At 43.2% G+C, this 27,888-nt stretch overlaps 1 protein-coding gene across 1 annotated transcript in view; it reads left to right on the top strand.

Annotated features, from left to right (window-relative positions):
* si:ch211-186j3.6 (neural-cadherin) overlaps positions 1-27,888 on the top strand; it is a 666,499-nt gene that overhangs the window by 330,903 nt on the left and 307,708 nt on the right. The window contains 1 exon segment of the mRNA XM_056278708.1: positions 7,744-7,887. Coding sequence (XP_056134683.1) covers positions 7,744-7,887 — 144 coding nt within the window.

A 27,888-nucleotide genomic window follows, 5' to 3' on the forward strand; every position in this document is an offset into this window, starting at 1 on the left:
TTATTCATCTTGAAGTTACTATTTGTGTTTCCGAATAGATCGTACTCGGGCACGCCCCTATTTTTCACAAACAGGTATAATAGGGCTTGGACATAATCATATTCAAAGATTGGGGCTGCTTACCTTCATATGACCTAGTATGAGGTTATTTGATATAATAAGGCATTTAATTAGTGTGATTAATGCCTTAATAGGTTGCATACGGACATCACATGGATTGATGGTCACAGATGATTCAATGAGTAAATATAACAGTTTTGTGGATGAGGATGTAATTGTAATGAAACATATAGCCACGATGGTCATAGTTATACTGAAAGCAAGGGAAAGTGTTGGAGCACTTTAGACAGCTAGTCTCTAGACATCATTTAGGACTCTGAGTATTCACTGAGGGAAGCAATAATCTCTTGCTCCTCTTTCCTTCTCACTTTTAGCCACATCTGCTCATTGCTCTCTCAGAGGACCTAAGGCCATGTCTCTCTTTCCTCCTCTCTCTTTCTCTCTTTCAACCCCCCCATTCTCACCCTGTCTGCTGAAATAAATGCAAGGGACTTCCATGTTCCAACAGGGAGAGAAACAGGGAGAGAAAGAAAAGGGGGGTTGGTTAGAGCAATGGTAATTCAACATACAAATTGGAGAGCTAGAAATAGAGATGAGGATGTTTTTTCTTAGACATATCAATATGTTCTCTCTCAAGGTTTTGCTCATTAAGACATTTGTGGCAGTGTTAACACAACTAAAATATTGAAGAGGCCAGGGACCATCGCAGCAGTAAACTCTGGCCTATTTTTTTTTCCTTGGGGCATGAATGTTGAATGATGTGGTGTGTATGGAAAGATGGGAAGACCTCTGGATGAGTGCTTGAAATGAAACTGAATTTGCATCACACACACACACACACACGCATGCACACACGCATTTGAACATAGTGTGTAAGATAAGATATTCACTTTTACACAGGCTTATATACTTTTACACATGTGCCTTATATAAAGAGTTAACAACTTGATGGAATTGTTGGTAGCGCTTTAAATTTCAGCCCATATCCTACAGCATAATTACTCCGTAGTTACGGAGTCATAATCATTTGTACTAACTGTATCAGTACAGTACCTACCAATACATATGTGTAAGTACAGGGGATCAAGATGTGAAGTTATGGAATAAGGGTAACAATTAGAGATCTTACAAAGAACTTATACTATAGTTATTTTTTAACTACTGGGTACCTATTTTATTATTACAGAGTATGTATGACCTACTGAGCAATAATCATGGAATTTGGGAGGAATTCAGAGAATTTATACTGTATTAATTATATGACTGGGTACCAATTCTATAAATGCAGGGTACAGTAAGACCATAAAACTTATCAAAAATCTAGACATTTCAGGGAAGATGGAGTGATGACTTCTGCATCACTTTATAAATCTGGTGTAAAATCTATTATTATTTAAGATAGAGGAATACTATTTATAGTATACAGTGCTCAGTAGACTAATCCCCAATAATTTAATGGCATCTTCAGGTCATCTTTTGGGGGATTTTGGAATAGGAGTTATAATTGATGTAAGCCAAATCGAGGTCACAATACAATCATCAAAACATGTTTTCAGCAAACAATAAAATTAATTAAACATTTTGGGAGATTTCAACAATCTTTTTGAACCTTAGGGGTCTCAATTGCTTTTTGGACTTCTCTACCAATGTGTCTATTTAAAAAATCATCTCAATGAGGGTGGTGCTTTACATGTTGCCTCTTCATACAACATATATATTCATAAAATGTGTCATCAAAAGTTTCATACTGTCTTGAGAAGAGACCAGAAAAATGTCCTTCTATTCATTTAATACCTTACCCAAGTTCGATGTTATTTCTCCTTCACGCCAAACCTGCTTAAGAACCTTTATCAAGTGTTTTGGGCCCAGATTATTTATCGCCATCCAAAAATCATTGTGGGTTCTTTGCTTATAACTGCTCCACATGTATTAATTGTCCTCTCTGATATCTTCCATTTGTAGCGCTTAAGTTTTTAATCGAAAGTATATGCTTGTAAATTATCTTACGCTACTAAATTTTTTGAATTTGCCCCCCCCTTTTTTTCTCCCCCAATTGTATCCGGCCAATTACCCCACTCTTCCGAGCCATCCCGATCGCTGCTCCACCCCCTCTGCCGATCTGGGGAGGGCTGCAGACTACCACATGCCTCCTCCGATACATGTGGAGTCACCAGCTACTTCTTTTCACCTGGAAATGAGGGGTTTCACCAGGGGGACAGAGCATGGGAGGATCACACTATTCCCCCCAGTCCTCCCCCCCCGAACAAGTGCCCCAACCGACCAGAGGAGGTGCTAGTGCAGCGACCAGGACACATACCGACATCTGGCTTCCCACCCGCAGACATGACCAATTGTGTTTGTAGGGACGCCCGACCAAGACGGAGGTAACACAGGGATTCGAACAGGCAATACCCGTGTTGGTAGGCAACAGAATAGACTGCAATGCTACCCGGATGCCCTTACGCTGCCGTCTTAAAAAACGTGTCTTAAAAAACTGTCTTGCAAAATCGCACAGTTTGGTTCAAACCAGCAACGTCTTGATTCAAAGGTGGCTGACTACCCACTTACCTTATTTGGTGTGTAGGCATTTGCTGCTGTGCACTAAATGTAACATGTGCTCCACTTATAACACATACCTATACACACACCTGGGTATCTATCAAACTGCAAGGTGTAGTGTTGATGTGTTGTTTGCTACAGCTCACCAAAGTACACATATACATGCACTTTAGCCATAGCAGGTATGCGGTTAAGGTACACACACACACACACACACACACACACACACACACACACACACAAAGATAAATGCAAAGACATGGGTCAGTCGTGTGATACACGTAACTTCAGAAAGATGGAAAGTCCATATCTCAGTGCCACGCTTTACAATAAATGTACTGTATGCTCATGTGCATGCATAAACAAATACATGGCACACACACTTACTAAACACAACCACTTACACAGCAGCACACGCAGTTCACACATCAGAGACATATGCACATACATGTACACACACAAAAACGCACATCCGTTTTTACAAGGCACGTTTGTGTCTACTAAAGTGTGTACTGGCTGACACACACACAAACACACACACACACACACACACACACACACACACACACACACACACATACACACATACATGCACACACACACTGCATTTGTATGCAGAGACACAGGTATGATGGGTAAGTCATCCTGAAGTGGGTAACGTCAGAGGGATTGAGAGTCCATATTTTAGTGTAACCTCAACTGTTTAGAAAAATAAATATACTTTCTGCTCATGTGTGACAAAGTACCGCATGGCACACACACTTACTAAACATATTCACGTACACACACACACACACACACACACACACACACACACATACTCCCAAACGCATGTGTGAACTCCTGGAGAGTGCATGTGCTGTGTATTTTAAGCGTGTGTGTGTGTGTGTGTGTGTGTGTGCGCATGCTTATGTTTATGTCTGCTTGTGTATGCTGGACCCCTCCATTCATGTTCAGGAAGTGGCGGGAGGTAGAGATGTGTTGCTTATATGTAACTTAACCCCTGCCCCATCTCCCTTTTCGAACAGTTCTGAACACATGTGGAGCCATTGCTGCAGGATTTTGTTTAGTACTTTATTTGTTACCAGCTTCCAGTCCTCCATTAGCTCACTGTCTGTGGCATGAAGTGTGCAATTTTTGTACCTTGGCTTAAATAATTCATCTCATCTTCAAGAGAGTATTGCAAATTGTGTTTCTTTTGATACCAGTTATCAAAGGCAGTGTACTGTGTCGGGTTGCCTCACTCTACTTTCTTGTACCAACCCTGGGTGGGTGGGTTGAGGGGCTTCACTTCACTTCTGCCAACAGTAGAATTCTGACAGAAACGACAGTTAAACAGACAGTTTGATGGAAAAGAAGGCAGCTAAAGGAGATGAAGAAGGGAAGTGATACAATAGCAGGAAAGAAGTGGAAGGGTGAAAATTGGAGATTGTTTTTGGCTCTCCATCTGCATGATTTCATCTACATTCATTTAGGCGTGCCTCTTCACTAGGGCTGTACGATATATAATTTCAGCATCATCACGATGTGTGCATGCACAATAGTCACATAGCAGGACGTGCGATGTGTTTAGCTATAACGACTGTTTTTTTGTTTGGTTTTTTTGGACCCCCCCTCCTTTTTCTCCCCAATTGTACCCATCCAATTACCCCACTCCTCCGAGCCATCGCGGTCGCTGCTCCACCCCCTATGCTGATCTGGGGAAGGCTGCAGACTACCACATGCCTCCTCCAATACATGTGGAGTCACCAGCCGCTTCTTTTCACCTGACAGTGAGGAGTTTCAGCAGAGGGATGTAGCACATGGGAGGATCACGCTATTCCCCCCAGTACCCCTCCCCCCGAACAGGTGTCCCGACTGACCAGAGAAGGCACTAGTGCAGCAACCAGGACATATACCCACATCCGGCTTCCCACCCGCAGACACGGCCAATTGTGTAGGTAGGGACGCCCGACCAAGCCGGAGGTAACATTGGGATTCCAGCCGGCAATCCCCATGTTGGTAGGCAACGGAATAGACCACTATGCTACCCAGACACCCGGCTGTTTTTTTGTGTAAATTTGGTGACTGCCATCGCCATCTTTCCTCTTGTTTACCAAGGGCTCTAAGTGGAAACTGAATGTGCGCGAACCAGAAACTGAGTGTGCACAAATAAACAGACATACAGACAGAAAAACCAGTGGTTTTCCTGCCTTTATAAGACATTTGTGCAGCACCTAAGTTGATTGAATAGGAAATATGGGGGAAAGAAATTTTTAATATGCAGCGCTCAAGCTAAAAAATTTAGCTAATTAAAATGTTTTGCCTGTCAGTCTGTGGATGAGCAGCCTCCTAGTTGGACCTTCGCGTATGCGCACACTTAGATCAGGCAACGACAGAAAGCAGCATTTGTCGAGTGAGCCAGAGAGTGAATGAAGAGAGGGAGCGGCGATAGCGAGAACAAATGTTTTTCAAAGTTTTTTTATCACCGCAACCACAAGTGGTTCTTAATTATGCAGTCATAACTGCACAAAAAAGTTTGTCTATTTAACACACACATGTATGCGCGTGCGCGCACACACACACACACACACACACACACACACACGCACACACACAGGCAACCAAACGCATAATCCAGGCTATCTGCTTGGCGGGCTAATTAACCTAAACACCTCATGCTACAACTTTTTGCTGCATGATACAAAAATAAACTTGCAAGGTTTTCATTTTCCACGACTAATCTACAAGAGAAGTTTGTCTGATATAACATCATTTACTCTAATTTAAGGGTTCTAGGATACAGGGAGTTTGTTGCTAGTGAGTGACATGCAGGCTCTGCATGCACAGCGAACCAACAATCACAATCATTCTTGATACATTCATCAAACAACCATCGCAGTTCCCGCAAGTCGTCAACCACAAACTGAAAATGAGCAAGGAACAGGAGAAAAACACAGAAAAAGAAGATTTGTTTGCAAAAAGAAAAGCAATGTCAGTTGTATTGGTGAAGTGCAAACTACATATTGTGAATTTTGGACTGTGCATTTTTGGAGGGTTCATCCAACCCGTATCAGGATGCGCATTTGTCCACTGTTGACCCTTCTCTGCCTATTTTGCACCAGCCACGCAGAAGTTTTCAGCTCTTGTGTTGGGTAAGATGGCCATATATTTAGATACTACTCTGAAGCAAAAAGTAAAATCTCTACAATTCAGCCTTTTTTTATTGTTATTGATAAGGGCTGTGATGGACTGGCGGCCTGTCCAGGGTGTCTCCCCACCTGCTGCCCAGTGACTGCGGGGATAGGCTCCAGCATCCCCGTGACCCTGAGAGCAGGATAAGCGGTTTGGATAATGGATGGATGGATGGATATTTAGGGCTGTTGATCGATTAAAATAAATACAATAATTAATCCATCAAGACCATTAAAAATTGACTGTCAACTTGAAAGGTGTATTTCTTACATGCAGTACTACTACTACTACTACTACCTGCCATTGGGGATTGCACAGCGGATCATCCATTTCCACCTCTTCCTGTCCTCAGCATCTTTCTCTGTCACACCATCCACCTGCATGTCCTCCCTCACCACATCCATAAACCTCCTCTTTGGCCTTCCTCTTTTCCTTTTCCCTGGCAGCTCCATATTCAGCATCCTTTGGTCAATCTAAAAGGAACTTGCACACTATCAAATGCCAACATAGAAAAAAAGTAGACTTTTAATACAAAAAAGAAACAGATTCAGAGTGCTACCTAGTGCAAAGAATGTTTGCACTGAGGATGGTCTGAGACCGGAAAGGTGTTGCACCAGGTAGCACTCTGCAGCTTTTTCTTTTTTGTATTTAAAATGTACTTTTTTCTTCATTGGCATTTGATGGTTTGCAAGTTCCTTTTGGATTGACTGATACATAGCTTACATGCTGGAACCTACGCACCCGCCAGGCCATGAGTTACAGGCACGGCACCCATCTTGTTACACCATATATGCACTAACAGAAATTATAAAAAAAAAAAAACAGGCCCATATGTTAAAGTGCCAGTTGAATTTCAAAACCACCAAGGCCATTAAAATTAGATATCAACTTAGAAGGCAATTTCTTGTATGCACTAATATAAATGATAATTAACAAAAAAAATTGTTTAATGTTCAAGTGCCAGTTGAATTTAAAAACTGTCGTGAATTCATGACATTTATTACGTGATCATTACATGTTCATCACAGAACCCCTCATGCACCTGAATGGTACGCGAATATCTAATATTTTCCATGAGAGGATGAGGGCTGGGAGCAAATAAAGGCTACTGCTCTAAGAAAGCGGAGACAAAGGTTACACTTACAAGCAGGAGGGAGAGTGCACAACAGCAAAGTTATTCACAGTACCAAAAATGACCAGGGCACAGCATTGCAACAGTGTTATCCACGGGGCCAAATAGGAATATGTGCCTAAAAATGTTGCTGCGACATCACAAGAATGTCACCAAAAAGTAATGTTGCAGTGACCAAATGGGCACTTACTTGTGACATTGCTGCAATATCGCGTGCCAGCTGGGTCTCCTGATATACCTGTGAAACAGGCTCGTACAGCTGCCTACAGGAAGTGAACAAAACACAGATGCATTAATTGCATTAATTATTTTAATGCTTTGAATAATTCAAATTAATCGCAAAAATTAACACGTCAATTTTGACAACACTGTTATTTTTATTTTCTATGCAGGTGTACTCCCCTACAAAATCACCCCAATCATCCTAGAATGACTAATTCTTTCCAGATAGAGCTATTCAATTCATCTGATGAAAGTTCCTGTATTTTTTCATATCGCAATATATATCACAGAAAAATAAAATAGCTAAGTGTCAGTTTTTTTTCCAATATCGTGCAGCCCTTCTCTTCACATATGTGTTTGTGTAAGTGTTTGTGCATGATTGTGCATTTGTGTTTGTGTGTGTGCATGCACACATCAGTGCAATCAGTCAGCTTCAAAGAATTTTTGTAATCCAAAAAAAAAAAAGATAGACAGATGTTCATATTCAGGTTGACAGAATAAGATCAACCTCATGTTTGTAATCTGTGCTCCTATCTCTTTTCCCTCCCTCAATCCGATTTTTTTTCTCTCTGTCTCTCTGCCTGTCTGTCTTTCAGACACAGCCTACGTGCGTGTTTTCATCAGTGATGTGAATGATAACAAGCCAGCATTTGCCCAGGCTGCCTATGAAGTAGATGTGGATGAGGACGCTGACGTCGGCTTCGCCATCCTCACTGTCAGCGCAAATGATGAGGATGAAGGTGGGTGGCACGGATGATGGGACTGGGGCAGAGGAGAGGAAAGAAGAGTTGGGTAATGGTGTAAAAGCCAGGATACAAAGAGAGAGGGGAGGACTTGCTGGCAAATGTATTCTCAAGTTTATTTTTGAAAAAGCACTTGTACAGTTTTACTCTACTACATTTCAAGAAAAATAAAATTATTTTCACTGCCCTACATTTCACTGACCCCTGAAATTGCCAGTTAGAAATGCTGCTATTTCAGTGTCTGCACAGGCCTCTGTTAAGGCAGCTAGCATAATGTAACCTTTAGATGTAATGCAGAAGAAAAAAGCTCTAAAGCACTGAGGCGTAAGCTTTCAAATTTGATGCATAACGTGACAATTTGCTCTCCCTTCATCACTGCGGGCTTTAAAAACATTTTTCTCCTTGGCAGAGCATTTTTTCCACTAATTAGAAGGCACACCTCCACAGAACATCATGGAGCAGCAAGGCTCAGAACAGCTGCTGTCCTGGGGATCTGCAGACCACTTGAATTTAGTATCTTCTCTCCATTTATCAAAATCACATAAGATTAGACTGTCTGGCTCTGGCTTTCCTCACTTGTAAATGTTGTAGAAGTACAATGTATTTGAATGTTTAAGAAAGGAGCAATAACTGAACTCGGAGCTGTCAAGGTGGTTATTAATGATTTATGTAGTGCTAGAGGTGTGTGCATTAAATAGTAAATGCTCTGGGATCTTTTGCTCACATGTAAGAGAAACAGCTCATCGTGTTGGGTGATGAGATTAATCAGATATTGAATGTAAAAAAAGCAAGAAGTGAGGGAGAAGGGCGAGAGAAGAGAGGAGTTGAGAGATCAGGAAACAACTATGAATAATATGGTCTTGGTTTTCATTGGGAGGTAAAAAAATGGGGAAAAAAACTTATCTTTCTTCGGTTAAGGACAGTTCATTGAGCATTTTCAAAAACTTGTGATATTCATTCATTCATTCATCTTCAGCCACTTCTCCGTGGTCGGGTCACAGTGGCAGCAAGCTAAGTAGGGCACTCCAGACGTCCCTCTCCCCAGCAACGCCCCCCAGCTCCTCCTGGGGGATCCGGAGGCGTTCCCAGGCCAGATTGGACATGTAGTCCCTCCAGCGAGTTCTGGGTCTATCCTGGGGTCTCCTCCCATCTGGACATGCCCAGAAAACCTCCAAAGGAAGGCGCCCAGGAGACATCCTAATCAGATGCCTGAACCACCTCAACTGGCTCCTTTTGACACGAAGGAACAACGGCTCTACTCCGAGCTCCCTCTGGATGTCCAAGCTCCTCACCTTATCTCTAAGGCTGAGCCCAGACACCCTACGGAGGAAACTCATTTCAGCTGCTTGTCCACAATCTCACCCTTCCGGTCACTACCCAAAGCTCATGACCATAGGTGAGGGTTGGAACGAAGATTGACTGGTAAATTGAGAGCTTTGCCTTCCAGCTCAGCTCCCTCTTTACCACAACAGTCTGGTACAACATCCACATTACTGCTGATGCTGCACCAATCCGCCTGTCAATCTCCCACTCCATCCTACCCTCACTCATGAACAAGACCCCGATATACTTGAACTCCTTCACTTGAGGCAACAACTCATCCCCAAGCCGGAGGGAGCAATCCACCATTCTCCAGTAGAGAACCATGACCTCAGACTTGGAGGTGCTGACTTCTCATCCTGACAATTTCACACTCAGCTGCAAACCGCCCCAGTGTGCGCTGGAGGTCGTGTTCTGATGAAGCCAACAAAGCCACATCATCTGCGAAGAGCAGAGATGCAATTCTGAGGTTCCCAAAATGGACACACTCCTCACCTTGGCTGCACTTCTTAGATCCTGTCCATGAATATAACAAACAGAATCAGAGACAATGGACAACCTTGGTGGAGTCCGGCACTCACTGAAAACGTGTTAGACTTTGTGCCGAGAATGCAGACACAACTCTCACTTTGGTTATACAAGGACCGGATGGCCTGTAGTACCCCATACTCCCGCACTACCCCCCACAGAGTGCCCTGCGGTACACAGTCGTAAGCCTTCTCCAAGTCCACAAAACACATGTAGACTGGCTGGTCAAACTTCCATGCCCCCCTCAGCACTTCCGCAAGGGCAAAGAGTTGGGCAGTTGTTCCACAGCCAGGACAGAATCTGTATTGTTCCTCCTGGAGCCGAAGTTCAACAATCGGTCGGAGCCTCCTTTCGAGCACCCTAGAGTAGACTTTCCCAGGGAGGCTGAGCAATGTGATGTCCCTCCGAGAATTGCCACCTTAATGTGGTGGAGGGGTTTGTGTGTCCCGGTGATCCTGGAAGCTGTGTTGTCAGAGGCAATAGCCCCCAGTAAGATCTCCCAAGGCAAATTGGTCCTAGGGGAGGGGCCAGACTAAGAGCAATTCCCAAGAAACCCGATGAAATTACACCAGCAAATTTACAGAACCTCGCTCACAAAAGGTAAACTGGGGCCCCCTCCTGGAGCCAGACCTGGTAAGGTAGATCACTGGCAAGCATCTGGTGGCCGGACCCAGTCCAAAAAAACAACATGGAGCCACCACCCGGTGGACCCACCACATGCGGAGATGAACATTGGGGTAGGGTGCAATGCAGGCCGGGTGGTAGGCAAAGGCAGGGACCGGGGCATGCCAGTTTCCGGCATTGCAGTTTGGTCCTCGGGACGTGGAATGAATACTTGTGGTATTTGTTTTTCAAAGCTAGAAAACAACAGAAATTGACTTGCTCAAATCATCGACATCAGGTTGTAGTTAAGAGTGCGTAAAGAATAAATGACTAAATAAATATCGTAAAATATAGCACATGGGAGACTTGTGTATAAATGTTTCTCTCTCATTTTTTTAGACTCAGTGTTGTTTACTTTTATGTGACACTCTTGGACTAATATACTGTTGTTTCTTAGGGACTGTCTTTTCTCAAACCATTCTCAACAGAGCAACTCCAGACTTAGAAGGTTGACGACCGTTTCGAGTACGTGAATTAGTTTTCTGGTCTCCTGAAACAGCTTTGAATAGAATATGTGCTTGTTCTTCAAGCAGTTCTGTAAAGGTGTATGACCACTCAGGTAAACCGAATAACATTGATCATCTCCAAACAAGGGCACATGTCAAGGTCTGAGCAAATTAAATGGTAAGCGAACAATCCGTTCTCATCATCAACATGTTGGATGCAAGAGAAATGGGCTGGAGTAAAGACCTGAGTGAGTCTGACAAGGGCAAAATTGTTATGGCCAGATGACAGGGTCAGAGCATCTTTGTAACAACAAGGCTTGTGGGGTGCTCCCAGTCAGCAATGGTGAGTACCTACCAACAGTGTTCCAACGAGGGACAAACCACAAACCGGCGTCAAGGTGTTGGGTGCCCAAGGCTCATCGAGGGGCGAGGGCAACAAAGGCTATCCCATCTGGTATGAACCAATAGGAGGTCTACGGTGGCGCAAATCACAGAACATTTTAATGATGGTTACGGGAAGAATGTGTCACTAAACACAGTGCATTGCACCCTGCTGCGTATGGGACTGCATAGCCACAGACCGGTCAGAGTGCCCGTGATGACCTTTGCCCACAATTGAAAGCAGGGCAGCCGAGCATTGGAGAGCAGGATAAATGGTTTGGATAATGGATGGATGGATGGATGGACGGATGGATATCAACACTGTACATATTCTTATGTTGTTTTAGATTGTAAGCCTACTTTGACATGGCCCGTTTTAACATTTGAGCAAGCATAGTAAGCTCCCTGACTGCCCTTAAGGCAGATGTGGCACTCTACATTCACTGCCTATCTTTTCAATTGCATTTTCTCTAGAATAACCCACAGTACAATAATTGCATCCAGACAAGACTGTAAAAAAGTAATAAATTATTTTACAGATGCACGAATTCTCAGTTTAACTCTAATCTCTCTCCCTGTCTCTCTCTCTCTCTCTCTCTCTCTCTCTCTCTCTCTCTCTCTCTCTCTCTCTCTCTCTCTCTCTCTCTCTCTCTCTCTCTCTTTCTCTCTCTCTCTATGCCTTTTCCATTTTTTTATCCTGTCTCTATATCTGCGTCTAGCTCCACCACCTTAATAAGTGTTTATTTACCAAAATGCCCCCACTGATTCAGCATCCAACAGATTCATGTTGTACAAATAAACATGCTAACGCACATGCACACACTCACAAGCAAAATCTGGTGACAAGTCCATTGTGAGGCAGATCATTTTCCTTGACAGTAGAGGAAGCAAGCAAACGCTAGACTTTCCATCAGTCACCAAGAGGGACTGAGAAAGGGGAGACAGGGATGTGTCCTTTTGTTTTTGTGTGTTTGTCTGTGTGTGAGTGTGCAAGAGGGAGGAAGCTCCATATTATATGCTGTGACTGTAGATCAGAGACCTTGCTGTGCACCTCACACCTTGTTATGATGAATGCCTTTCCCACAGCACACATTTGCACACACAAACACAAGTAGAGATGACTAAGTTAAACACACTTTGAAAAGGAGCCTCAGAAGATATCTCCTTGGTTACTCAGATGACATTAATCCCCAGAGCCTGCTTGAGGCTTTAATGAGGTCATTACTGCTTATAAGAGATATGGTGTGGGCAGTTTAGACATAAACGTGTTTGGAATTGATCTTTGTTTGTGCACAAGATGACCTCAATAAGGCTTATTTTCGAAAATTACATTGAAAAACATGATGTCCTTTGCTGAACTTGCATATGAAAGCAGTCATGTAAAAACAAAGAATGGATGGAGTGCAAAACAATGTCCCTTATAAACCCATTAATCAAGTACGCAGAGTATTTGGTCCCATCACTGCTAGTAATATCTATCATCACTCTCTCTCTCTCTGTCTTGCTTATGTTTGTTATACACTCTGCCAGATTAGTGACACAGTAATATGTGGGGGATATGGTATCCTCCAGCCACTAATTTAGGTTGTTGGGTGTGGTGGCGTGTAGTTTAGCCATTGATGCTATTGTTGGATATGCAGCATTAAAGCTGCATCTAAAATTAATAGTGTCATAGTGTCTTTTTGTAATTGGATTGATAAAGTTCACACTGCCTTTTTTCACTTGCGTAACATAGCTAAAATTCGGTCTTTTGTCTCCATGGCTGAAGCAGAGACTCTAATAGATGCATTTGTTTCATCCAGACTTGATTACTGTGATGTTGTGTTTTCTGGTCTGCCACACTAAAAGTCTTCAGATGGTTCAGAATGCTGCTGCTAGAATCCTAACTAAATCTAGGAAATTTGACCATATTACACCAATTCTTGCCTCCCTTCATTGACTTCCTATCCATGTTAGATCAGAATACAAGGTGCTTCTGCTGACTTATAAAATCCTAAATGGGCTTGCCCATCTTACCTGTCTGATCTCATTAAACCGTACATTCCATCTCGAGCTCTTCGCTCTCAAAATACAGGGCTCCTGTGTGTACCCCTAATTAAGAAGAAGTCAGCTGGTGGCAGGGCCTTTTCCTATTGGGCCCTGTTCTTTTGGAATAACCTGCCTGCTGCCATCAGACAATCAGAGTCTGTTGAGTCCTTTAAATCCAAACTTAAAACTCATCTTCTTGCCTTAGCTTACAATTAGTTGCCTTTAAGTTGAGTGCTTCACAACCTGTACTACATGGCGGGTCGGTTTTGTCTCAATTAATTACCAAACACTGTTCTGCTGATGAGATCATAGTGCATAGATTATGACTAATTGATGACTTAATTGATTATGACTAATGACTATTGCAAACTGTTCTCTTCTCTCGCATGTCTTTTCTCTCTCTCTGAATGTCTTCTCCTTTCTCTTTTTCTGTGTGAATGGTGTCATGTGAGTCTCCCTTGTGTGCATGTGCAGTCGGTTCTCATCCCAGTTCTCCATGGTGATAGTGGTCGCCACTTGGACGCTGCCTGCCACTCGTCACATTTTCTTTTTGTAAATCCATATATATATATATATATATATATATTTTTTTTTTTTTTACATGATGATGCTGGTCGCATGGCTTGGGTACTGGAATATTCCAATGGCGTCTGGACACTACTTGGCATCCTGCATATCATATTCTTCATAATCTTATAAGTGTATAATTCTGTTTATCCCCTTTTAATGTTGTATTGTGTAAATTATGTAAACACAACATCCATTGCACGTTGTCCCTCTTGGGAGAGAGATCCCTCCTCTGTTGCTCTCCCTGAGGTTTCTTCCTATTTTTTCTCCCTGTTAAAGGTGGGTTTTTTAGGGAGGTGTTCCTTATCCGTTGAGAGAATCTAAGGACAGGATGTTGTGTTGCTGTTAAGCCCACTGAGGCAAATTTGTAATTTGTGATATTGGGCTATACAAATAAAATTGACTTGACTTGACTTGACTTTGGTAGAACAAGGCCATGTACTGAAAGACACACACCCCCTATGTTTCCCCTCATTAATCTTACTAAGAACATTAATATTTCCAATGTCCTGCCATTTTTAAGGTTTGCAGCAATGGCGAGGGAGCTGTCCCAGTATGGGCACATTGTATCGAGCTTTAAGACACTCGGTCTTGGTGCGAGGGATCCTAGACTGAAGCACATTGTGTCTTTTTGAAGATGGGTTCATTTAATTTTAAACAGTGTTGACAAACTAAATCTGGAATTTGTTTTCAGTATTATCAATTTTGATTATAGCATTTATCTAAAAACTAAAATCACAAAGTGTTTTCACTGTGGGAGGGAAAGAATTTACTGCAGGCATGCTAAAAGTAAGTGGAAATGCAAGCCAATAGTGTTAAAATTGATGCTCCTTTTTACAGCAATTGTAGACAAGACACTAATTCAGATAAACAGCAAACCCATTCCAACCCCTTCAGTTTATGGAGGTGGGGATGAGGTTGTAGGTAGAAATACTAGAATACTGCTACAGCTGTAGCTGGGTCAGTTTTAGATGACACTGACCCAAATGTTGACCAAAGAAATACTTATCCTTTTAACGTTCCCCAAGTAAAAAGAAAGGCTCGCCATAGGAACCAGACTAAGGTGCAGGGCCTCTGCCCCTTCTCCTCAGGGTCAAGTGGAGAGTAATAATGAAAATGATGAAAGTTGCATGGAGTTCCTTGACTCGGATAGGGAGCAGGAAGCTTCTGATGTTTTACCACAGAAGAAACAAAGAGGAATAAAAATGTACAGGTTGTTACCTATTTTCCTAATCGAGTCATTTTCCTGCAGTCTGCTAAGGTTTGAGTGAGCCAGGTAGAGGGGGAAGATTTCGGCAATCACATTATATAGGTGAAAGAAAAGTTAACAAAGTGAGATCTAAACCCCTCCTCAATTAATTACATGTATTTAAAGTCACAAACCCTGTATGACATCATGAAACAGCTCATATTGTACCTCTTAATTAACTATTTATGAGTGCATTTAAAATTTCTTCACTTAACATTAAATGGTACTTGTGATTCAAAGAAACAGGATTGCCTTAATTTCAGCTCATAGTTGAACCAGAATGAAACATAGATGTGTGTCTTGTGCAAGAAACACACAATAATGTGGATAATATGCAGTAGACAGGTATCCAGGGATAGTTATCCACAGCCAAAAGACCTCCATTGGTGCTTGGGGTTGCCATCTTTTTGTTCAATATCCTTTAAGCCTACCTCATAAAAAGTGTAAGCAGTGATTGAATAGACAGCTCATTGAAGTAAGGAAAAAAAGTAATTGGATGTTATGTGCATTTATGCCCCTGTTGTAGCTCCTGAGGTTTTTTTTTTCAATAAGCTTTAGCAAAGTGCAAAAAGGAACACTATGTTTATAGGTGGGGATTTTAATTGCAGCCAGTGATTTGTATAGGAACCATGTTGTGAGAAATGTAACGTGTTGACACACTTTGGCAAGATTGACTGAAACACAGGAGCTTTGTGACTTCTGGCACCACTTCAATGGTTACATCAGGCAATACACATGGGCACATGTAAGGAATAACTCAAGTTTCCAGGCCAGACTTGACAGATTCTGTTGCTTTTCAATGACTGTAAACTTCAAGAAAAAAGTAAACAAATGTTAAAATACATTTAGGGTGATGGATGATATACAAAAACAATTCATTGCACATTTTTGAAATTAAAAAACTCATGCAACTAACATATCTTTCTCCTAAAGTTTTTAAATAGCATCCCCTCATCACTGACAATTTGATGAATGGCAACATTGAAAATTTTAAACCACTCAGAGAAATCCCCTGGATGGCTTGCGTAAAATGCTCTGAAGTCAAATCAGCTCAGCCTGTAGGACTTGAAACAATGACACCATAGGCCATTAAAACAACTACTTTTTTTAAACCATTTTCTGCAGTAAAGGACACATTAGTCATATTTGGTGCCTACCGAATCACTTCATGCCATCTTGCCTGCAGGTGATGATTTTAGCTTGCAAGTTTTTCCCCTTCTGTATTGAGGAGTGACACCAATAGAGTTTCTCAGTATTGAGCCATTTAGTCCATGGGCCAGACGATATTTCGGTACACTCAAGGTGGCAAAACTTACTTATAATTTTTTAAAGGATCCATGTCTGTAGATGATATTTTGGTATGATAGCCATTCCTGAGTGGCAGCTGTATCACAGTTATCAGCTCATGAAGTTAACCACCCGCTAAACTAAATTGCATTTTAGACGCTGGTGCATATCCTGGTTTAGCCTCATGGTCAGGACATTTTTCAATGTTCTATAATATTGTCTTTGGTATCATTTTAAAGGGTACCTTCTTAGCTTTCATTCAAGCCCTGTTGTGGATATTTCTCACAAATATAGAGGTCACTTGAGCTCTTCAACCCGTCAATAACACACATCTTTCTGCAATGTTCGCCTAAACTATATACTTTCTTTTAGCCCTGTGGCATCTAGGAATATCAGGGACACAAAACACAAAAACTGGAATACTCACAGGACTGTAAAGATTCAGAAAATGTATAATATACCCATACTATTTCATTGTGTGAGGTGATTGTGAGCCTTAAATGAGAACTAGACCAAAGCCAGTTAGGTCACAAACTGGTCTCTATACATTTGTTTAAATACACAATCAAAATACATGATAAAAAGGAATACCATAGTGAGGTAATGAACTATTTTAATATTTTAAACAACATTGACATTTACATATACTTAGTCAATGATACATGTAATCCCATATCATTAGTGGGTATATGTAATGGTAATGGGTAGGGTAATGGGTATATGTGAATATGGTTACATTATTGTTATCAAGCTCTGGGTAACCAAGTCCAGAATCAACATCCTGTGCATCAATAGACTACTACCACAGTAATACCATCAGAATCATCACACTGTCATTCATCAAACTGCTCGTTTCTCTCATCATCTGACTCCCCAAGTTCAAAGTCCAGTTCTGGACCATCCTGCTGTTTTTGGTTACTGCAGGTCTGTAACCTGCACATGTCTGTGCATGGAAGTCCATTTGACAGGCACATGCAGCTTGGCATTTTGCATGAATGCACACACTTGCATGTTAGCATTTCCAAGACCACATCTGGTGCAGGTGGGGAGCGCATCCAGTAAATGGCCAGCTTGCCTTCATCGTCTGTCCATCCATACTCAGTAGGGCTTGGCACCACAGGGTTAGCCTGCAGACAGCACTTCCATATTGCTGCCTGATAGTTGGCTCGTTGAACATGCATAAAGAGACGGTCTCTACATGGTGGCAGCTGGCTGGACTCAACCTCTCCCCTTTCGGTGCAGAAGAGCTGGTAACGCAGTTTGTTCACCTCAGCAGTGCTGCTATTAGCAACATACATCCGACAGGTGAACTGCTCAATTTTCTGGAACAGCTCATCACTCACATTCCATGTCTGTCCCAGTTGACTAAAAGTCTCTTGGCAGGAAGTGTGCTTTCTCACTATCTTCAGGGCATTCAGCTTCCCTCGACCAGCGAATGCACTGACAGTGTCGCAGCCTGTGAAGGCATGTAAGCCAATTAGGCTGTCACAGATGCTGTCTCCAAGTGAACTTGCCAGTTTGGTGATGTCGACAAACCGTGTGCGGTTCTGAGTCCCACACTTCTGGTAGATGGGACAGGTGATGTCCTTCTGGAAGCCAAGACAAAGCACCATGACATCAGTGTCCTCAGCTGTGATGATAACTGACTTTGAGCCCGCATTTGCTGCATGCAATGCATGCAGGAGCAGACGGGTGTCAGCTTCTTCATGTGTGGAGTGCAGTTCTGCTGCTTCCTCACATCCATCTTCTGTCAACTTGTAGCAGGTTTCCTCACAGGTCATGTACAACACCTTGCCATGCAGCATAGCTCTGTATCGTGGGAGTTTCCACTCTTCCACCAGAAACTTGATGAGACTGGTCTTGTTGGAGGAACTGCACAGAAATTTTCTCCACTGCTGGACGTGGTGTCCCCCTGCAAGATTCTTGTACTGGAGAGTGATGTCTCCACCCCGGTTCAGTCGTTCAGCATCTTTGATCGAAGTCTGGTGATAGACATCAAAAACAACATCAATCCTCCCACTCTGTGCTCCCTCATGGAGGACCTGGGTCAAGGCTGACTCTGCCACCTGTGCAAAGGTTTTGTTGTTGCCATTCATTTTTTGGACCAGGCTCATCCCATCAATGATGGAAGTAGATGGGATTGGGATGTCTTCTGCAGGAGATACATTCTTTTCAAGCTCTCTGGCAAGTGCAGCCTTGTTTGTTTTTCGTAAGGACCCATCAGCATTTGCCAGTGCCCATGGTAGTGGGCCCAATGGGTAGGCAAGGACATCCTTCAGATTCACCTTCCTGCTTTCAGCCACCAGGATCATGTGACTGAAAAGGTTTCTATCTGCCTTCAGAACCACATCCTGTGCTTTCTTTCCATGAGCTTGTTTTGTGCTGACATTGGAGAATGTTTTCAGACTTTGCTTGGTCATCTTGTCGTGGAATTTCACAGGTGGTGGGTCTGCATCTAACCTTGTTTGCTGGAATGCTTGGTAGGCCTCTTCTCCTTTCTCAAGAGCTCTCAAGAGATCTATGGTCACATCAGGTGGAGCCATGTTGCCAGTGGAGAGGCTAACCAAATCAATCTCATCAGGGGACATAGGATTGAGCCAGTTATTCTCCATAAGGTCCATGAGAGACTGGACATCTGCTTCATCTCTCTTGATCCTTGGACTCTGTAGATCTGGATGAGACCATTTGCACCTGCCTTGACCTGTCAGGTCTCTCAGCTGTCTGAGGTACATGCTTCTATACTCAGCTGTGAGATAATATTTGGTCACAGCTCCTGGCTTCAAGCTGAATCCCTTTGTCCCTCCAGCTGTTTGGGTGTCTTTGTTCACCGTTTCTTCTATAGCTTGGTCAACAGGGATTCGGCCAAAGGGATTGGTGGACCCCAGTTGGACTGAGAAGCCTCCTTCCATGAATTCTGTGTACACATCTGGATGTGTGATGGGCAGCTCAGACATCTGGGCGTAGTAGTAGGGGAGGTAGCGTGCATAATTCATCCTGTCATAAGCAAAGCACCATGGGATCATTGCTCGAATGCTAGCCAAGTGTAGCATCCAGTCTCCCTCTCTGGATGCTCGGATGAGCCCCAACAAGATTTCAACCATGTCCAAATAGGACATCCAGAAGTTCGAGAGGCTGCCGTTTCCACCTCTAAGGAACTCACGGTAGACTTCAAATAGATCCATGATGCGTGTACAAGAGCTGTTCACGAGGACCTCCTTCAAAGCATGTTGTGAGACTTCTTTCCCAAGGCTGTCAATGGTCTTCAGTGTCTCATTCAGGTGAACCATGTCATTGCTGTGAGTTTCTTCCAACCAGGACAGGAAACCATTCAAGGTCAGTCGCAGGGGGGGCTCATACAGGAGCTTGTGTAGTCGCACTGCCCTGTTGTACTTGCGGCCATCCATAACACCAGCAATTGAGCCTTCTGCAATCATGCCAGACTCAATGCAGAGGTCTTTGAGTCCAGCATCTTGGAAACGCTTTCCTATTATTGCCAGCAGTGTGCAGATGGTGTGGAATACCCCAAGCCTAACGATGATATCATGGATCTTGTCATGGTGTTTCCATGTGATCTCGACAGCCTTCGCATACAGGGCTTGGTCAAAGACACAGACAATCTTCCTCAGGCCTAAGCACTGCATGATGCTCAGTGACTGGTTAAGCACCTCGTTGACAGTAGACATTTGTGTCGCTGGAGCATTGATGGTAGGCAGATAGCCTATATTGTCGGGGATGACCGTCATCTCTCCTCGAGTCAGGATGTTGAAGCCTGTCCAGCTGCTGACTGACTGTTCTTCTTGTTGTGACATGCGTGCTAGGACCCAAAGAAGGTTTTTCTCTCTGGCAAGCTTAGTATTGGCTGCAGTATCGGCATCTGACTTTTTGCTTTGTGGTGGCCCTACCCGTTGTCCAGCATTGTAAGTTGGTAACATTGGTGGGGGTCCATCAGTGCTTCTCTTCTTTGTTTTGGGAACAGTGGGCATGGGTTGGACAGGAAGTGGGTTGACTGGCTTTGCTTGCACAGCAATCCCATTGACTCTGTGAGATGTTCCCTCACCACTGACAGTTTCTTCAAGACGGTCGATATTGTCCCAGGCTAAAGTTGTGAATATGCCAGGATGGATGTTAGCTGGAAGGGCAATGCCACTCCCTGATGATGAGAGTTTCTGGAGACACAGGGCAGTGTTGATCTCTTCCATCTGTGAATAGGACACACTGTGACCAAGTCGGTTGAGGATGTTTATCAACTCTACATTTCCTGTCAACGATTTGACACTGAATGGCAGAACAATGTGCTTGGAAGGCTTGGTATTTCCACATGTCACTGCATATACTATGTCATGGCCAAATAACTGCAGAAGGCACTGCACTCTCTGGGATGCATGATCAGGATCATTTGAGCCTGTGAGTAGAGAGTACAGGAAGATAATGAGCGACTCTGGAATGGTAGGACATTCTGCTTCTGGTTTGACTTCAGGCGGCCAGGTTTGAGGAACATCTTGACTTTTAATGTCTGCTCTCAATTTGATGGCTGCTTTGGCTATAACATCTTGTGCACTGACACTTTTCAGGGTCTGCAGCTCCCTTTTGAGAGACTGATTTTCTTTGGTAAGTTCCCTCATGGACAAGTTATCGGGATAGAGGAGGAATTTTCCTTTCTCATCAGGGAATATCTGCAAGGCTTCAGCAAACTCACTCTCCAGGTTTCGCCTTATGTGCTTCTTGGTTGAATCCTTGACTTGGGCAATGCCTTGGGAGTTCATTGAAGCTACCAGTCTAGAAGAGAGATCAGTCATTGTCATCACTTGAGGATTGCCAAAAAGCTCCATCCTGATGAAGAGGAACAGCTCATTGTATGCCTTATTCACAGCAGCTTCATACTGGGCTGCAGCATCATCATCTTCATTGCTGGCAACCTCTCCTTTGGAAACCTCTTCTTTGGTGTAAAGTCTATAGCATGACCTGTGGTAGTGCCCTTCAGCTGCTACAAGGTCTCTACTCACAATGGCAAGGATTCTGCTGTCCCTTTTCTTTGTGGCTGCACTCCTGATCTTTGCATCAGCTCGCAGTTCTCGACACTGCACCAGTACTTCTCTCGTATTCTGTCTCTTGGAATATTTGCTGTTTTTCTGACAAAATATGCACTCTGCATCATAAGTCCTAGATGTACTTGGAGCATGTCGAGCGACTCTCTTAGATTGTTTCTCTTCAGCAGAGACACAACTTTTCTTTTCTTTTGCAAGGAGGCCATCAAGAATTTGCTTCATAGTGAAGATACTGCGACACTTTCTGTGGTAGTAGATTGCTGGAATCTGTCCCTCAGGAATGTCTTTTGCCAGTTTCAAAACTGGTGCATGATTTCGTATCTGAGCTGCCCTGAGCAGAGTTCTCCATGAGTCGACACTTTGTAGTGAAACCAGCTTATCTGTATCATCAGAACAGTGGATAATGCACTCCACCCGTGGGCGCTTTGGTATTGGGTAAAAACTTGCTTGTTCACCAGTGGCCATATTCAGTCAGTTTTCACCTGCCACATACAAACAAATACATGTAACTTAGGTGTATGAACACTACTAAAACAAAGTTTACTTTGCTTCACCAGCGTCATATTACCATTATTTATCTTACATAGCCACAAATAGATACATTACCTAGTTGCTATGCAACAGCTGTATTTTGTCCACATGAGGCCGCTAAAATCAACACAAGATGAAAGTTCCTCGTAGCCACTTTAACTAATCATATTAACATATACATTAAAAGAACATGCTAACATTATGGGAAATTAGCTTACAATCTTCTCCAGAGTGAGACAAGAAGATAGATACCAGTTTCCTCTATATGTGTTTAGTAGAAAGCTATCTGGCTGCACGTTAGCCTAGCTTAGCACAATGAATGGAAGTACACAGTACTGGTTATCCTTGGTTGTTGGCCAACTAAGAACTGTCCCAGAGTTTAAGCTAGGCTAATCAGTACCAGGGGTGTTGAAATGCTATATTTGTAAAAATCTGGGCAAATACACAATCGTGAGAGGCACAGAAACAGGTTTCCTGAAAGAAAAATGAAATAGCTGCTCATTTGGAAAGGTTATCATGCATTATTTTACTTCTGTTAGTGTACCAAATAAAATGGCACCAGTGAAGTTGTGTCACCTTGGGTGATATCGATATCTGGTCTGACCCATGGACTAACTGGCTTTGGTCTAGTTTGTTTCTTAGTAATAATGCCCTTGTAATTTAAGGTTCACAATCACCTCACACAATGAAATAGTATGGGTATATTATACATTTTCTGAATCTTTACAGTCCTGTGAGTATTCCAGTTTTTGTGTTTTGTGTCCCTGATATTCCTAGATGCCACAGGGCTAAAAGAAAGTATATAGTTTAGGCGAACATTGCAGAAAGATGTGTGTTATTGACGGGTTGAAGAGCTCAAGTGACCTCTATATTTGTGAGAAATATCCACAACAGGGCTTGAATGAAAGCTAAGAAGGTACCCTTTAAAATGATACCAAAGACAATATTATAGAACATTGAAAAATGTCCTGACCATGAGGCTAAACCAGGATATGCACCAGCGTCTAAAATGCAATTTAGTTTAGCGGGTGGTTAACTTCATGAGCTGATAACTGTGATACAGCTGCCACTCAGGAATGGCTATCATACCAAAATATCATCTACAGACATGGATCCTTTAAAAAATTATAAGTAAGTTTTGCCACCTTGAGTGTACCGAAATAGGAAATTTTGGGCTCTGGCCCATGGACTAATTATGACAGCATGCATCGCTCTTCCAGCAGATGGCATTGCAGCATTTTAGTGACATTAGAAAATCAATACAAAAACACACAACTTTCTCATAAATGGCCCAAAAGGCCTGACACTTTTCTCATGGACTGACATCATTGCATGCTATCAACCCATATTTAAGTTGCATTTCTTTTCCTTTAAGTAGAAACCCAGGAATAAAATTGAGAATCATAGTCTTGCCCCTAAAAAGGGGACCGGAGCCCGGAGGGTGTGCTCCAATTATCAGGGCATCATATTGCTCAGCCTCCTTCAGAAAGTCTACTCTAGGGTGCTGGAAAGGAGGCTCCGACCAATTGTCAAACCTTGGATCCAGGAGAATACGGATTCCGTACTGGCTGTAGAACAATGGACCAACTTTTTACCCTCGCGGAAGTGCTGAGGGAGGCATGGGAGTTTGACCAGCCAGTCTACATGTGTATGTGGACTTGGAGAAGGCTTACGATCGTGTACCCTGGGGCACTCTGTGGGGGGTACTGCAAGAGTATGGGGTACCAGGGCAGTTGCTACAAGCTATCTGGTCCTTGTATAACTAAAATGAGAGTCATGTCTGCATTCTTGGCACAAAGTCAAAAATGTTTTCAGTGGGTGTCTGACTCCGCCAAGGTTGTCCCTTGTCTCTGATTCTGTTTGTGATATTCATGGACAGAATCTCAAGGTGCAGCCAAGATGAGGAGTGTGTCCATTTTGGGAACTTCAGAATTGTATCTCTGCTCTTCGCAGATGATCTGGGTTTTGTTGGCTTCATCAGAACACGACCTCCGGCACACACTGGGGTGGTTTGCAGCTGAGTGTGAAATTGTCAGGATGAGAGTCAGCACACACAGGTCTGAGGCCATGTTTCTCTACCAGAAATTGGTGGATTGCTCCCACTGGGTTGGGGATGAGCTGTTGCCTCAAGTGAAAGAGTTCAAGTATCTCAGCGTCTTGTTCATGAGTGAGGGTTGGATGGAGGAGGAGATTGACAGGCTGATTATTGCATTATCAGCAGTAATGTGATACCTGACCGTTGTGGTGAAGAGGGAGCCGAGCTGGAAGGCAAAGCTCTCAATTTAACAGTCAATCTTCCTTCCAACCCTCACCTATGGTCGTGGGTTTTGGGTAGTGACCGAAAGGGTGAGATTGCAGATACAAGCGGCTGAAATGAGCTTCCTCTGTAGGGTGTCTGGGCTCAGCCTTATAGATAGGGTGAGGAGCTCGGGCATCCAGAGGGAGCTCGGATTAGAGCTGCTGCTCCTTCACGTCAAAAGGAGCCAGTTGAGGTGGTTCAGGCATTTGATTAGAACGCCTCCTGAGCACCTTCCTTTTGAGGTTTTCCGGGCACGTCCAGCTGGGAGGAGACCCCAGTGTAAACCCAAAACTTGCTGGATGTCCAATCTGGCCTGAGAACACCTTGGGATCCCCCAGGATGAGCTGGGAGGCATTGCTGGGGAGAGGGATGTCTGGAGTACCCTACTTAGCTTGCTGCCACTGTGCCTCGATCCTGGAGAAGCAGCTGATGATGAGATGAGTCTTCCTCGTGGCTATGGCCCAAACCTGGAATTAAAATGCATTCTGAGTGATTCAGTCACAAGTGGACAGCTGAAAATACAGATCTTGAATGCACACAATGTGTCCTCGAGACATGTTGAGATCCGATCACTCAGGACACAATTCAGAGATGGCCTGGGATGCATATGTCCACATATATAGTGTAGTTTAACAGCAATTTTTCCCCCTCCATAGTGAAAGGCTTCCTAGTTGTCAGTGCAAGATGTACCTGGTCATGTGACCACATGTTTCTCAAGGGACAGGGTCCCGCAAATAGCGAGGGACAAAATAATAATAATAATAATAATCACCGGGAGTTTAAAGGACAGGAATAATCAATAAAAGTGAATTTATATTTTACTCTGAATGTACAGTGTGTTTGTTCTTGACTCTCAATTATGTTTTGGACATTTTTCTGTTGTATGCAGTTACTTCCTTTTTTGTTTGTTCTGGTTTCATCTACCAGCAGCAGTGTATGTTGTGCGTGTGGGTACAGTGAAGAAAAAAAAAAGCCCTGACAGCAGTAACCTGTATGGAAATTAAGTGGGATAAACAAGGGAGAGGATGGCCAGAATCTCAAATCAAAAGCATTGCATTTCATAATAAGCCAAGTCTACCCCCTTAATAATATGAGTGTAGAGGCCTGCCAAATATGGGAATATGGATATGTGAAATATATTTTCTAGTCTGCATGGTTATGCATATTTCAATATGGGTAAAGCAAATGGAGTAGTGCATTTGCCATAATTCTTTTGTGAGTTTCGATATTGTAACAATCACGGATGAATAGGCTCGCTTAGCCCTTGGCTAACGGGTCAGACTTTTTAGTCGACTGGTTAAGGGTGTCGCTCGCGGTGCGGGAGATCCGAGTTCGCGTCTCAGCCGTGACGGTCCGGCTGAGCTGCCCCCCGAATTCACTGCATTGGTTTCAATACACCAATGCAGCGAATTCGGGGGGCGAGCTCGGAACGCCGCATCCGGGACGCGAACCCGTATCTCCTGCACCACAGGCGACTACGTTAACCAGTCGACTAAAAAATCTGATCCGTTAGCCAAGGGCTAAGCGAGCCTATTCATACGTGACTGTTAGAATCTCCTGCTTAGCTATGCCAGTGTAATTTTAATAGAGTGATGTACTCTAAGGCAATCAGAGACCACTTTGGGGGAGTTAAAAAAAGCGAGATAGCGAGGGAGAGTGCTCCAGAACATGGCAGAGGAGTTTGCTGAGTTATAATTTTGTCGGTAGAAATTGAGTTTAGTGTCTAAGTGAGTAATATTTTGTGGACTGAAATACTCCTAAGGATTTGCACAAGTATTGTACTGTAACAACTTCAAGTCCTGTGCATCTCGACGTTTCACAACTCATTCGTCCCAGTTTGCCATGGAAGTTGGCTAGCCTACAGCCGATTAGCTTAACGTTAGCTATTTTGCTCGCTGTTTTGTTATTTTTCTTACCTAGCTAGCTTTCTGAAAGTGTTTTGTAATGATCACGAATGAATAGGCTCGGTAGCCCTTGGCTAATGGGTCGGACCCTTTAGTCGACTGGTTAACGTTGTCGCCCGCGGTGCGGGTTAGCCAACGGCTACCGAGCCTATTCATCCGTCATCGTTACAGTATAGTATAACCATCAAGCGTGCACGTTTTGCCAGAACTGTCGTGGGGACAGACATATATAAACACCGGCCGTAGTTTGTGCTGGAAAACCGGAGACTAGAGGATGTCGCTGAAGCTAATTAGCTAGTTAGTGCTGCCTGTGAGGAAGGATTCATTCAGCGCGCGCTGGACCTTCGTGATCAGCACGGACCTTGCAGCATTCATCAACGCTACCCTGTTGCGTCATCTACCCGCCCCGCAGACCACTCGTGAATCGTTTGCGTGGTCGCGTGAGTAAGAGGAGACTATTCAAACACTATCAACGGCTACCTACTGGGATTTCCATTGTTTTTGTTTTTTTTTTTGCACCAACGTATGGGCCCCATCGTTTAGAAAGCCAAGCGCTTGGTAATACTGTAACGTGCATGGATAAGTAGACACGTTGGTCCTTGACTAACGGTTCGGGCCCTTTAGTCGACTGGTTAACGTTGTCGCTTGCGGAGTGGGAGATACGATTTTGCATCCCGACTGTGGTGGTTCCCGGACTGCCCCCCCCGAATTCGCTACAATATTGCTCTGAGTTGAACTGTTTATTTTGAGACTTTTATTCAGGACTTTGTCTGATATTACAAATTCATTATTGGGTCAAGGTTATTTAGTAAGGTGTTCACTTCATATATTTGATAGCTTTTCAGTTCTGTAAGCTAGTATTTGGTTTGCAATTCCAGAGGGTTGTTCCTTTTTGATAGTATGCTGATGTGATAACATAAGAGGGATTTGGTTGTTTGATAAGTCCTGTTCTGATACACATCGACAGAAGGAAAGATATAAGAACAACAATAGCCTACCAGAGAATAAATTTTATTTTGTGGGAGTGAAGGAATGAGGAGACGGAGAGATCGAGTCGAGTCAAGTCCGTTTACTCGCCACACAAAACAACACCGATACAAAACAATCTCTCGTGGCAACCAGCTAACCGCTAGGCTGCTGAAAACATGGCGCCACTTCCGGGTAAACTCTAAGCAGTGCCTACGTCACCACTCTGAAAGTCTGCCTTAAAGGAGCAGCAGCCCCTGGTGATTCTATCGTCAATTGTGGATCACCACAATTTATTTTATTGTTGTCCTGAACGTTCTATTATTCTAAGGTTTATCATTTACATTCAGCCAACTAAACACCACCGCCGAGAACTTCAGGATCCTGTTTAAGGAAAATGGAAATAGTAGCCATAGCTGTCAACAAGGGGTTGTATGAGTAATAATATTAATGATAATAATGGTTGGACAAAATTGTTTTTGTAACTTCAGCTGGGCCAAGACAACATGGGGGAGTTTTTTTTTAATTATTATGTATAACAGACAGAGCAATAGTAATCTTGCAACTTTGTCCACAATACCGGAACATTTTGGAACTTTTCTTTTTTGTTGATGTTTTCAGGTTAAAAAAAAGAAGAAGAAGAAGAAGAAAAGAACAAGGGTTGTTATGGGCCACTCATTAGTACAGAACAGGGTTTTTCAATTACACGGACAGTAGGTTACATCCCAGAGTATGTAGTCCATTTTCCCAGTATTTTTTTTTTTTTTTTAGATCATGGTCTTAA

This window comes from Lampris incognitus, chromosome 4, assembly GCF_029633865.1.
Source record: "Lampris incognitus isolate fLamInc1 chromosome 4, fLamInc1.hap2, whole genome shotgun sequence".
NCBI classification, from domain to species: Eukaryota; Metazoa; Chordata; class Actinopteri; order Lampriformes; family Lampridae; genus Lampris; species Lampris incognitus.